Raw genomic sequence first — 13,567 nt, 5'->3', positions numbered from 1 at the left:
AAGCACCACACAGCTGCTCACTCACTTCTGCCACGGCAGGATAGGGTAGAGAATCAGAATAGTAGAAGTGAGAACTTCTGGGTTGAGATAAAGACAATTTCATAGGTAAAGCAAAAGCTGTGTGTGCAAGCAAAGCAAAACAAGGAATTCATTCACCACTTCCTATCAGCAGGCAAGTGTTCAGGCATCTCCAGGAAAGCAGGGCTCTATCATGCGTAACGGTTACTTGGGAAGACAAACACCATCACTCTGAACATCCTCCCCTTTCTTCCCCCAGCTTTATATGCTGAGCATGATGTCGTATGGTATGGGATATCCCTTGGGTCAGTTGGGGTCAGCTGTCCCAGCTCTGTCTCCTTCCAACTTCTTGTGCACCCCCAGCCTTCTCACTGGTGGGGTGGTGTGAGAAGCAGAAAAGGCCTTGACTCTGTGTAAGCACTGCTCTGTGTATGCAGTAACTAAAACATCCCTGAGTTATCAACGCTGTTTTCAGCACAGATCCAGAACATAACCCCATACTAGCTACTATGAAGAAAAGTAACTCTATCCCAGCTAAAACCAGCACATGCTGTTAGACTGTTTAACAAGGGCTATTACACTTGCCTCTTTCAGACTGCTGTAAGATAGTGTTTTGATATGATAGGATTGACTTGTTTGTGGTAGTGTAGCACATACATGGCACTTCTGTGCCTTAGGAAGGAAATACTACCTAACACCAATACTTCCCCGATGGTCTCAATCCCAACTTGAGGATGCTGCCACCAAATAAAAGTGCTATAGGATTAAAGGCAGAAAAAAAAATCTTTAAAGCCAGAGCTTAATCAAAATGTTCTGTAGTAAAATACTCTTGTTATTCTTTCCACACTAATTAACTTGAGATATGCTGTGGAAACACTGCTTTGTAACATAAATTTCATAGCAATACATCTTTATAAAAATATTTCAGTTTTGATGGTTGTAGTAGTTGTGACTGTATCTGCAGGATTCACAAGTCAAGTAGACAAGCCTACACAGACTTCCTGACTTGCTGGACAGTACAGTCATAGAAGGGACTTAAAACTGGGATACAGTTCAGGGAATAGTGCCATCATGTAGATGAAGATTCATAATACCTTTAAGGTGAGCACTGATAGTTTTGCAGTGACTCTTTCCCTAGCCTATTAGTCTGAGCTCATACTGTTACCCATCATGAGCCATAATATCAACAAATCCACTTTCTGCAATGGAAAACTTATCATCAGAAGAATTTCAACTGGTTCTACATGGACAAAACTACAGTACCATTTGAAATCTAATAAAGGAGGTTTAAAGAAAAGTCACTTGAAGTTAAGCAAATGTGATGCTCAGGTTCTTTTTAGAGAATTCATGTCAAGCTGTTAGTTACAAAGCATCTGCTTAAAGGTGAGGAGCAGAAAAGAGAGGTGCTTTAAAAAGGAATGTTTCTGAAATTACTTAATATGTACAATGCACAAGAATGCCACTTAGTTCTTGTCCTGCTGAAATCCATTGATTTGATAGTTATCTTCCATAAAAAAAGACACTGCTTTTCAACAGGAAGATCTTTAAGAAAAAGAAGAGACTAATTGGTGATTCAGGTTGATGGTACCTATTTTCCACAGCTGTATCCCAGGGGTTTTTTGCTGTGAGTTTGTGGCATAAGAGGTATCTGATTTGTAAGCAATTCAACTTTATGAAATGAAAACAACTTAGGTATGCCAAATCTGGACAGCAGCCAGAAGGCTGCATAAATACTATTTTGGAAAAGTCATCTTTCTTGGAAAGATCTGAATGTAGAGATTGCATACTTCAACTTGCTATTCTGTTACACTTCAGTCGTATGTTGAAATTAAATGGATTTCATGTTGAGTAAAATAAATTGCTTCCACATTATAGTCATTATGTTCAGAGTGGCATAAGATGTTATAATCATGCTATGAAGTATTTCTTCCAAGCATTGAGCTCCATTAGAATAGTATAATTTTCTTAGAAAGTGATGGAAAACTACTTGCTGGTCACTAAATCTTTATATTATCTGTAATAATCCAACAATGGGAAAGTTTGGACTGGAGAAGAGAGCTCTGCTTTCTAATGAATTGCTAAGCGTTGTTCATTGTAGAACTTACATGAGATGATAGACGTATAAGTAGACACCTTTATGAATTTTTAAAGTTACAACTCAACAAAAACATACTTTAAGGCTATTTTGGAAGAACAGTATATTAACATTCTAAAATATATTCATTGAAAATATTTATTTCTGCATGGTTTTCACTTGTTTAAGAAAATGGTTATCATTCCTTCCCTTAGACAAGAATGTACTGTGTTCTGCAAAATGCCGTAATGAATACAGTCTTAAGTAGCTGACATTTGATGCAAATCCACAGAAAATGAGATCTAAACAGGGCAGCCTGTCATCCTTATCTCTGTAGTTTGTGCACTTGACATGGTAAGATTATGTGGAATTGTAGAGGTGTGATAGCTGGTTTAGAAAGATGTGAAGGGCAGGGTTTCTGTTCTAAATTGCTTACAGTGACCATGAAAACACACAGGGTAGGGATCCTGAATGTTTTAACAGCACTGATTAACACATGCCACATCCATGCCAGTAACTTCTGTCTGCATTTTCCTATCACATTCTGTATCCTCTTATAGGAGAGCATAGTTATGTGTTGAACTGGATTTCTGTATCTGAAAAAGCACAGATGACATGAGCACTGGGTAAAGTGTGATTTCTGGGTTAGTAAAAAACAGATCTTCACATTTTTAAAGCAGATATCTAGGTTCCTGCCAGGATGGGGGCAAGAGGAGGGTCACAGTGAGCACAGTGAGGCTAGTATTACGCTTTCATGTTGTCACCCCTGCTGTAGTACCTGGCACAATGCAATAGCACTGCCTGTCGATCGATCATCCTTTCTGAAGGTCTGGGCCCAGTTTGTTCACTTGGCTGAACCGAAGGAGGACACTGGATTTCAGTTATTTCATGCCTACAAGCACCAATTTAAGAAACACATGAGCAAAGCTGAAGCAAAGCATTACCCAGCTATTTTCCTTTTAGCTGTTAAACCTACTGGCTGTAATACTCAGCCACACCCTCCACAGAAAGAAAAACCACATGCTGCTGCTTTAAGCTGAATACATAAGAAACCAGGAAGTTTTTTGAGAACCCCTGCAGTGTTTCCCTGCCTTTGTATCAGGCACTCATATAGAGCAAATGAACCTTCTTTTTCTCCAAGTGTCAAGATTGACTAATCCTATATTTTACAAACCAGCATGTTGTCTGCTGTGGGATGGGGCCAGGAGCTTTAATCTTAACTGACAACTATTCCCCCCCCCCCCCTTTTTTTTTTTTCCTAGGAGGACAACTGTTAGTTTTGTGGCATACTGCTGCTCCACCCAGTGTCTGCAGACTTTTGACCTACTGAGTTGATAAACATTTAAAACTACTCAGGAGTGCTGCCAGTTTAAAGCTGCATTAGATGTCGTATCCCATTGGTACTGGAATACTCTGTGTGTGCCCGTGTGCCAAAGCAGCAGAAGTGCCCAGTTGGAAACACTAAGAGGCACTTAAATCCTGCCCTGTCAAATTTGGATGAACTGCAGAAACTTTTCGGAAGTGTAAATACCAAGCTTTTAAAAGTATTAACTTCTCTCTCCTCCAAGATAGCATACAAACCAAACAAATTCACAAGCTCTAACTTGAGGATTTCCAGTATTTTTCAAATGTGGCTGTCTTCAGGTTAACCCGTTGTATTTTTTGAGGCAGTTTTCATTCCCCTAACAGGGGGAAAAAAAAATTTTCAGTTGTGACAAATGAATTTTCACTTACACCTCTCCCTCCCCCCATCCTCTTTACCCCTGCAGCTGGATTAAGGTGTATAAATCTAAGCCTACAGAAACCATTGATGGATCCCAGTGGCTTCCCCATAGAATTTAGCTTTATTTTCTTCCTCTCATCTCAATATTTCCCTCCCAGTTGTATACCAAGTCTTTGACAGTTAACTGTGGGATTTAAATCCACGTATTAAAAGCAGATCTTCCTTTCTGGTATCATTAGAAGCCACACTGATTTAATTGGAGTAACTAGGATATGTCTGGAGACTAAAGATCCTGTTTCAGTAAAGAAGGCTGGTACTGATGGCTACACGAAGTGGTCTTGCTCCAGCATGTTTGCAGGTGTGTTTTCTTTATTTTCATCTTTCGAGTTTTTTATTTTTAAAAACACTTCCCCTTTTGCTTCTTTGAGTTCTTCAGGAAGAAGACAACTTTAACTATCAATTTCACTTGAAAAAAACTAGTAATATGATAGTAAATATTTATCTATATTTATTATATTTTTACAATTGCAGACTGTAGATCTGCAAGGAGTTAGTCTTCATCTTTTTCTAGATTCAGCATTTGGCTGATTTGTGAAAGTGTGTCAGTGGAGTGTGTGCCTTGAAGAAGGCTGGAAATCCAGGGGGAGGTATGTGTATCTCCATGCATAGGTATATATGCATACATAGTTATCTTCACAGAAGGGCTGTAACATTTGTTTTTGTATATTAATGGTAGATTTAGCGCAAATTTCCACTCACTATCATATTTGTGGGAATAATTTTTTGTTAGATCTTGTTCATTTCAAATAAAGGACAAAGGATGGAAAAAAGACCCAAAATGCCTGCATGACTTAAAATTTTAATTTTACACTGAAACAGTTTATACAAAATTAGCCCCTCTTGACTTGTTTTGGAATACATATATTTTTTAATATAATGTGTTCTTTCTTTTTTTTACTTTCTATTTCTTAGGTATAAACTATTTGTTGATTTAGCACAGTGTACTACTCTGTGCAGTAGGTAGTCACAAGCTGAAATAGATATGAATGAAACAGTTTGTTATAAAAATGGCAAGATAAAGAGACTTATTTGGTAGTATATTAGCATATGTTGTGGTGAGGTGTGCATACTTCGAAGGGAGGAGGCAGTTTTCCTTTTGCCAAAGAAGCATTTGTTCCTGCTGCAGGCTTCCTGGCATCTCTTCAATAAATAGAGTATCATAAGAGCTTAAAAGAGTACCGAAAAGGCAGTTTTGAGGGTGGAATTTTTAGGTTGTGCATGTTACTTGTAAAAGCGTTGCTGGTTTTATTGGGTTGGTTTTAGAGAGTTGAATTAACATTAAGAAATGTAGAACTTAATCCTCCAGGAATGCAAGTATCATCTACTGTTTAAGAATTGTGAAACTTTCTAAAATAAATCCCATTTATTAAATGTGCTTTGCAGTAGGGGAAAGAGCCATGTCCAAGCAAACTTTGTACTATTGGATTTCTGACTTTCTCATTTCACTAATTTGTTTCAATGTTGGTATCCCCAGCAGGCGTTCCCACCCAGTGGGGTTTACCACTGAAGCAGCAAAATTAATCTTCAGCTTTTTTCTTTTCTTTCAGTACTACATAGTTGAGATGCAAATTGCCCATTTATTATACCTATTATACCTAATCCAAAATGTGCAAGTGTAGTACAGAATCCATTTTTTTAATGGACGATAAGAGAACTATGGTAGTGTTACAAATATTAATTTTTCATACAATACGCTGATCAGGAATTTTCAGTATTACTTTTACTGTGGTTTCCTCTGTCTTTGAAGGAGATGTTTTGTTGGAAGTTTATTTGTCCTCTTTTCATAGCAACTTACAGACTTTTAAAACACAGTTCATTTCTGAATTCAGTCTGTAAATATTATTTTGGAGTTAAATCTTTTGATCAGTTAAAAGGCAGTGGTGTTTTATTAGGAGTCAGTAAGAGTGGAGCTTGGTTGGTTTTTTAAATTATTTTTTACTTTCTTCTTCCCATAATTAATTGGTTTTTATTGAGCTCATATCAGTCTATTATTGTCTAGAAGTGCAGTTTAGAAGAAATTCTAGTCTGTTCCATAAGCAGGATGAATCTTAACTAACATTTTAATAGATGATATTTCAAGAATGGAATGTTCAATGAATAAATGACTTAAACACGTAATTGAAGCTGAAATGTCATACCCTATTTTTATAAAACAAGGAAGATGAAAGCCAATATATAGACTGAAAATGCAGCTTAAATTCATGTTTCTCTGATGTTTTTTTGATATGAACAGTGTTTGTATTCATCTGTATCTTTGGGTGATATTGTTCTAGATTAAAATAACTCCATTCTCACTTGTCCAAATTTTTAAGCTGTTCTACTGTAAGAGAATTTCATAACCAGCTAACATGAGAGCCAGCTATGTAAGTTGCAGAGGGGAGAGGGAGCTTGTTGCTGATTGAATTGTGCATCACTTGTTTTTCAATATGAGGTGTCATAATACTTAGACTTCTCTTTAATGCATTTATTTCTAGGTACTTTTTGATTACTTGCTCTTGTTTGTCAGGTTAGTTCACAATGAGATAAATTTTTCCTTGTACTGCAAAAAATCTGGTTCCAGCAGTTGGAAAAAATTACCATTTTTTAAGGGTTTTTTGTCATAAAAGTAGATCTTAACTCTTAAGGTGGGAGCAGGAGAAGTTTGGGGGGGGGGGTTCTAGGCATTATAAAGAGAAAAGTGCAGGAGAGAAATGAGAGAAAATAAGTCTTTAACCCATTTATATTGCTATAAATTTTTTCTGAGTAAAGATTAACTCCGAATGTGATTAGGGAGCACAGGCATAATTTTTGTTTAAGTTGTGATAACAGGCACCATGTTAATAAAATTGGGACCCTACTGCTTATAGAGATAACTTTTTGTTCTGCCATAAAGCAAACGGGACTCTCTGGCTTTGTTTAAAAATACTATTTGAGTGCTTTTACTATGGACACTGTTACATGTGGAGCACTGTTCTTGGGAACCTTCCTGTTACTCCCCTGAAGGATCAGAAATACAAATGTCCTTTCCTGTGCGAAGAACAAGGTCTAATATCAAGAAGTGCGTATTTTTCTGATTTGGCCTGATGCTTCTCTTGAGCTCTTACTGAAGTTCATTACAAACCTTCTATTTACTTCATTGCGGTGAGGTTAAGATCTTACACGGAGTGGAGCATAGCAGAGCTGTTCATTGCCAAGTTGGCTTCTAATTCTTATATATCGAATTCTGCTGAATCCCTTTTTCTGGCATGAAGGGAGGACGAGACTGTTCTAACACCCGTGTGGTAACAGCATGTCAGGTTTTACTGACATGACAGCCAAGTTGAAGACTGGAGAGTGACAAACCTTTCACTAGAGAGGATGACTTTTTTTTTTTTTTTTTTCCTGAAGGCCACTGCGGCCCCATCAGAGTACCACTGATAACAGAAGAACTTTTGCCTTGATGTCAGTGGAGGACAGATCAAGTTTTAATTGATGAGAGAGAAGAATGTGTTTTACCATCTTTGTACTTCTTGCGAAAACTGGGACAATGACACTGAAGTCCATGCCTGCTGCTAGGCAGCCTCTGTCTGCAGCTGAACTTAGTAATTCCAAGATGTAACTATCTTTGCCTCTTACCTCCCTCTTAATACTACTCACATTGTTGCAAAATGTTATAGTTGTGATGGAAGAGGCTGAGTAAATTGAATCCAGAGTTTTTATTACTTTTTGTATTACAGACATATTTTGTAAGAGACCAAAGGTCTGGTGGAAAGAAATGGCAAGGTTCATGTGACGTCTTCATTGCTTTTGCTTTTATGTGCCCTTCTTTGGATTACAACTTGAACTTGGATTGCAACTGAGTTTGTTCTATGTCTGTTGAAAGCATATGTGTATTGCTTTTTTGCTCTGTATTAACCAAATGTCACTTAGTGTGAAGGTGAGATTGCTAGATGTTTTATTTAAAGTTAGTGGTGCAATTTATTGTATGTGCTTGTTAATAAACTATATTTTTTGATAGAATTACAGTCCATTAAAGTTAACTAAATTTGTGCTCCTGGGCCTATTAAGCTATGTTAGGATGTAGCATTTAATTTACATTTCAGTTAATTTGCATAGTAATTAGCTAGTAAGTCTCTTGTCCCAAGGCTGAAGAGGTGGGGTGAAGACACTTCTTAAAACACTACAAAGCTCAAAACACCACTTCAGTTCACTTAATGCCTTTGTCTCAGACAATGTAGTTCTCCAGATCTTGCATAATAGGAACAAAACCCATATGGAAACATTACTTTACACCCTTCTATGGATTGATCAAAAGAAAAATAACTTTGAATAGGGCTGTATTAAGTGCTACCCTGATAGTCCATAGATGTGGCTATGGTTCATGTATTATTTACTAAGCAGCATTCAGCAGCTTTTTTCCCCTCATCTAACAGATACCATAGGAAGAAGGTTGCCAAAAAGAAGTAGAAATTAAGCATCTGTTTTTCCAGTTATTTCACTCCTTGCTGTGCAGCATTTTGCTTCAGTCAAAGCTGCTATCCGGTATCTATTCTGATGAGTTCAAGTGAGATGCTGTCTGAATTATTGCACATGTATTGGGTGAATACTAGCATATCCATTCTTAAATGACACCTGTGTTGGTCAAGGTGACTCTGAACATCAGTTATAATGGATGCCTTGAAGGGTTTACATACCATTCAGACCTCCCTGATGCTTGTTTGCTAGTAAGTTTACAATGACTTGCCTTTTTAATATTTTACAAATGACAACATAAATTTTCCTACCCTTGCAATGTAGGTAACCTCTGATGCAAGGCAGCAGGAGGAGGATGCAAGTCCCTAAAGTGAGATTGCGGGGGGCGGGGTGGAGAGCAACCCTTAACCTATAACTTTTACGGACTACTGCTGTGTCCCTTATGAATTAGAAAGAAACAAACGGGAGAGCTTAACATCCTTTTCCTTTGCAATTAAAAGTACTTGGCATAAATGCAAGCTAAGTGGAAACTTCAGTGGCTGAATAATGCTATTGTATGCAGGAAATGAGAGGAGCTGAGATCTCACTTGGAAAGGCACTACGTGTTTTGTGACTTTGAAGCCAAGATTTAGGGCTGTTCTGTGTGGTGACATTTTGGGAACTTGAGAGCCGAATTGAACCACGGCATCTGCATCCCCCAACTTTAGTGATCACTTAATAATTACAGTAGAGCCCTCTCGATTCTGCACTGAAGAATCCTACTGGTATTCCCTGTAGCTAGCTCAGGAGCCTGGGAGCAGCCATTTATAACTATGAGGTTTGTGTCTGCTACTTCAGCAAGAAAGAGCAAGAGTTGACCGAATGCTTTCTTTATCTTTTGACATTCTAAATAATGAAATCCTCATAGCATGCTTTTTCAGCACCCATTATGCCCTTGAGACATCTCCCGCTCCCAGGCAAAAGACCTTGACACATCTGTGAGAGATCTTGAGTCTCAAGCATGAAAGCAGTTCTGTTGTTGGAGGTGCTGAAGTGATTTGACTTTCTGATGATGCCTTCCAAGTGGCAATCAAGGGCTAATTTCTCAAGTACCCTGATGCTCTTTTGTATGTTCATGAGGAATGTAAATATTGACTGGCTCTTTCTGTCAAAGAAAGCTGTCAGTCATGGCTGCCTGTTCTGTTGCTAAATATGACTCAGCCACAGTATGAGGACCAGTGCCTTGAAGGTGTTCTCCTGTCATTTTCTGTGAACCTCAGGAAGTTACAAGATTTAATTTTTTTTTTTCAGATCAATTGAGAAAGCTTTCTTGTAATGAAAAATGAATACTGAGTTTGTGTATTGATTGGTACTATGAATGTTCTTTAAGTGCACTGTTATAACAGCAAATCAAGCTATTCTAGTAAGAAAGCAAAGAACGCATTGTTAAATTCCATTTTGGTGCAGGTAAAGTCCACTGGAAACCTAGTATTTTGTTTAAGAATGAGAAACAGGGCACATAATTCATGATAAAAAAATGGAGATGTGTTCTGAAGATGCTGATGCCATTGCCTAGATCTTACGAAAAAATATGTTTAAAAAGATAACAAGTGTTCCTTCTAGGGGCAAGTACTAACTAATGGTGGTATAAAATGTGCCCCATTCTGCTTTTGTTGATCTACCTTCTGGCTCCTGTAATTCTGTACCTGTAGCTATTATATCAATTTTACTAGGTTTCCTTTATACTTCAGAGTTTTAACCATTGATTTTTATTGTTAAACCAATTAAAAAAATGAAGCTGAATATTCTTGGGTCAGTTTGTGATAACCATGATTGCTTCGCTGGTACTGAAGTTTTCAAAACAGTCTGAGCATGGACTTGAATTTGGCTGCCTTTGATTTTGCCTTGTCTCTGTTGGCTCTCTGATTTCATTTCTGCAAAAAGCCAGATCAATGTAGATTATACAGGAAGAGAAGAATTACCAAGAAAAACAGCTTTAACTTTCTTCAGAAAGCCTAGCTTGGATTAGGGCTGGCAAAGTCTCCTATATGAATTCTAGGTAAGTGCTCCTTTTAAAGTAGGATGAAAAACAGTGAGTTGTCCAGGCAGTAGAGAACCCCATGTCTAAAAGTACCAGGATTATTTATTCTGTATATTCACACCTTACTGTTCTTTATCTTTGTTTCTATAAAAACTGAGTAACTGCCACGATAGTGAGTTAGTTTATATCCTTACATCTTTGTAGAATTAAGATTGATTTTATACTTCCCCTGATACACTCATTACTCTCTCACAAAAGAGGTGCAATACCTCTTTTCTTTCTTTTCCTGTATAGTTGCAAGTAACAGCCCTTCTTTCCTCTCTCAGTCCTCACTCGTGACTAGAAAATGATGCTCTGTTCTCTAGTCAGTAGACAAACTCTTGCCGTGGTCCCATTTTCACTAATATTAAAGCAGTGTGTTACCTGCACAGTGACACAGGTTTGTTCTTCATCACGCAAAAGCACCTAAGCACATATCTGTAAAATTTTCTAGATCACAAATACACATTCTGTTCTGGCTGCAGATGAATAGGGGATATCTAACTTAAATTAATGGATTCATTTATATTAAATCAGTACTTCATATCAGATTTTTAGATCTAGCAGTATCTAATCCCTGCTCTTAAGCCTCCATTATGAAACATGGGGGCTCAAATTTCTCCAGTAGCTCAATCTAAACTGTAGCCAAACTTATGTCTGATTCCTATAAGGGTACTTGAGAGAAGGTTTGAATCGAAAATCTCTATTTAATTATCTCCTTTTCCCCTTCTCCCTCAAGGAAGCTCAAATGGTGCAGGAACTGATACCTACTAGCTAGTAATCTCTTTCCAGGTCAGTGCCGAGCCAGTTCCCTTCCCTGCCGTGTCGGGTGGCATGCTGTCTGACATCCCTGCCCCACTTGCTGTTCTCTGGCCCCAAGCTGCAAAGATGAAAAATTGATTCCGGGCCATCTCATTGAAATATTATCATGAAGTGTTCACAGACATGCTGGGACTAGTCTTCTACTTACAGGAACATTTATCCAGGGGGAATCTAGTATGTTATGTAGCAAGAAGCTGCAAGAGGGAGAATGAATTTACTGTTTTCATTTACACTTGGTAGCCTGAGACCTTACTGTGGCTTTAGCTGTTCTTGATTAATTTCATATGTGGATGCCCCTATTCCAGAATAAAAGTGCCTTGTTACAAAAGAATTTAATTCCTTTAATTTCATTTGGGAATAAGTACATCCACGCACCTGGTATTTAAATCTGAGATAACTATTTTTTTATGAATTTACACCCTGCTCTGTTCTGGATCAGATCTCATGTGTAGCTAAATCCTTGTATTCATTTAACAAGACCTGATTTATTGTTTAAAATTTTTTCTTTTGGGAAGTACCTGCTTGAAAAATAAAAATTCCGCTTGCAAGAATAAGACCGAGGCGGGGGGGAGGGGACGACAGCCTATAAAAATTCTGAAAACAATTGGTTTGGAAGCACCACATTAGAAAACATTGTTACGGGTCAGATCTTATTCTACTGTTTTATTCTGAAACATCTGTCTTTTGACACTTCAAAAAAATTTATTGTGATACAGTATCTCAAATCGAGAAATACAGCTTTGAAACATGGCTTGGAATATTTAAGTTTTCTGACGTGAAAATGTCTTTTATGTCTCCACCAACGCATTTTCTGATGAAAACACAACTGGCAGGAAAGGTTTGGACTGACTTTTCTCTGCCCAGCTGTCAAGGTAAGAAGCTGTGCTCAGAAGTCACTCTCTTAGGCAGCCCTCCTTGCTGGGGTTGTGGTTTGGATACCCTAGATGCAACCCAAGGCTGCCATGGGCTCTGTTGAGGGTGGTGGTGGTGAGGGTAATGCGTTCCTCCTTGGTGTCTCTTTCCCAGTGTGACTTGCTGCTTTGGTTCAAGCTTACTGCTTTTTAGCTGCATGGATCCGGTTCAGGTGCCAGAGACAGATGTACACTTCCGTGGTGCAGCATGTGCATCGTGAATGCGTAAGCACGGGGGAGAGCTTTCCTGAAGATGTATTACTAAGCTCTTTAAGATTTAATACTCTCTTGAAGTTCAAACCAGTGTAAGGGAAGGCTTAAGCAGCTTAATGGGTTAAAATGATCTGTGACTGTGTCCTTCAGACAGTTTAAAGACCCTGCAGCAACCCAAGCGGGCCACCTGTTCCTCTCCCAGACAAACAGGTTACCCTCCTGACCTTTATTCTGCCACCCTTCAGTTTTGCCTGGCCTGGCTCCATGTGTGGAGTGATTGTTCTGAAGTTTGTCATTGTTCAAAATGCCACTCGCCAGAGTTTAATGTGCACAGCTGCAACCTGAGCCGTCGCCGTGTGTTAATAAGACTAAAACCGTTGGACCGACACCAAAAGATCTGCTTGCACTTGGCATGTCATAAATTAACATCATTCTTACCTGCCAGGGATGATTCACTGCTGGCTCAAAGCATATTTAAACTTTAGGGGATGCCAACAAACTGGGCGGTGGTTTGACCTGCCACGTGGCCGGAGACTGCTGCTTTTCTCTCTGCCTCCGCCTTCCCTCTGTTGCAGCGTGTTGGGAAACAGAAGCTCTTTATGGCGTTATGAGAGCTTGTGTTTGTGTGCTGTCCTGGCCCTCCTGCCCCTGTCTGCCAAAGGCCTGGCCTGTTTGTGGGAAGATCCTTACTGGCTTTCGAATTCCTAACTGGATTGTTACTGCCAGTTTTGGGAGTGGTCCTGGGGGGTTAATGCTTGACTAGGCTGTAGCCTGTCATTGCAGTAGCTTCAGAAGGCTTTCTTCCCGCAAATCCTGCCTACCCTAGGCAGGCTGGGTTGTGATGTTCTCTTAGCATCCCAGAAACTGCATATAAATGCCATGTTAGCGGAGTACGCTTGGCCAGCTAACGGCTCGCAGCAGGTGGGTTAAGCTGGTGCCCATGCTAGGCAGCGTAGGAGGCGGAAAGGGATGCCCCACGTGGAAATGGTGGAGATTGTATTGCAGGGTTATATGCCAGAGGTTGAACGTGCTCCTCAGAGCCCAGACTCTTGGGCTCCAGTGTCACCAGCAGTGCGGTGCGGGGTGGAGTGGGGACGGTCCCCCCGGGCTGTTGCAGGGGAGAGAGAAATAGGAGATAAGAAGGGATGGGAGACAGTTAAAGATGTTTTTGCTCTTCCCCACTGAAGTTCACAGATGGGGGGAGAAGGCAGGTATCTCTGCTGGACTGGGAAGGTATTCATCTATCTCCTAATAGA

At 39.3% G+C, this 13,567-nt stretch overlaps 1 protein-coding gene across 7 annotated transcripts in view; it reads left to right on the top strand.

The window, feature by feature from the left end:
- LRRC28 (leucine rich repeat containing 28) overlaps nt 1-11,675 on the top strand; it is a 60,781-nt gene extending 49,106 nt beyond the window's left edge. For 3 of the 7 annotated variants that reach the window (XM_075045016.1, XM_075045013.1, XM_075045018.1), the window contains one exon: nt 3,355-6,169. In XM_075045016.1, coding sequence (XP_074901117.1) covers nt 3,355-3,427 — 73 coding nt within the window. In that variant the 3' untranslated portion in view covers nt 3,428-6,169. Of the gene's footprint in view, nt 1-3,354; nt 6,170-7,241 lie in introns of those variants that run through there. The other 4 variants (XR_012652767.1, XM_075045017.1, XM_075045012.1 and 1 more) reach the window with 4 other exon arrangements.
- Nucleotides 11,676-13,567: the final 1,892 nt, after the last annotated feature.

The sequence above is a fragment of the Buteo buteo genome, chromosome 13 (assembly GCF_964188355.1).
Source record: "Buteo buteo chromosome 13, bButBut1.hap1.1, whole genome shotgun sequence".
NCBI lineage: Eukaryota > Metazoa > Chordata > Aves > Accipitriformes > Accipitridae > Buteo > Buteo buteo.
Note: the sequence above shows the minus strand (reverse complement) of the source record. Positions and strands in the feature narration are given on the sequence as shown.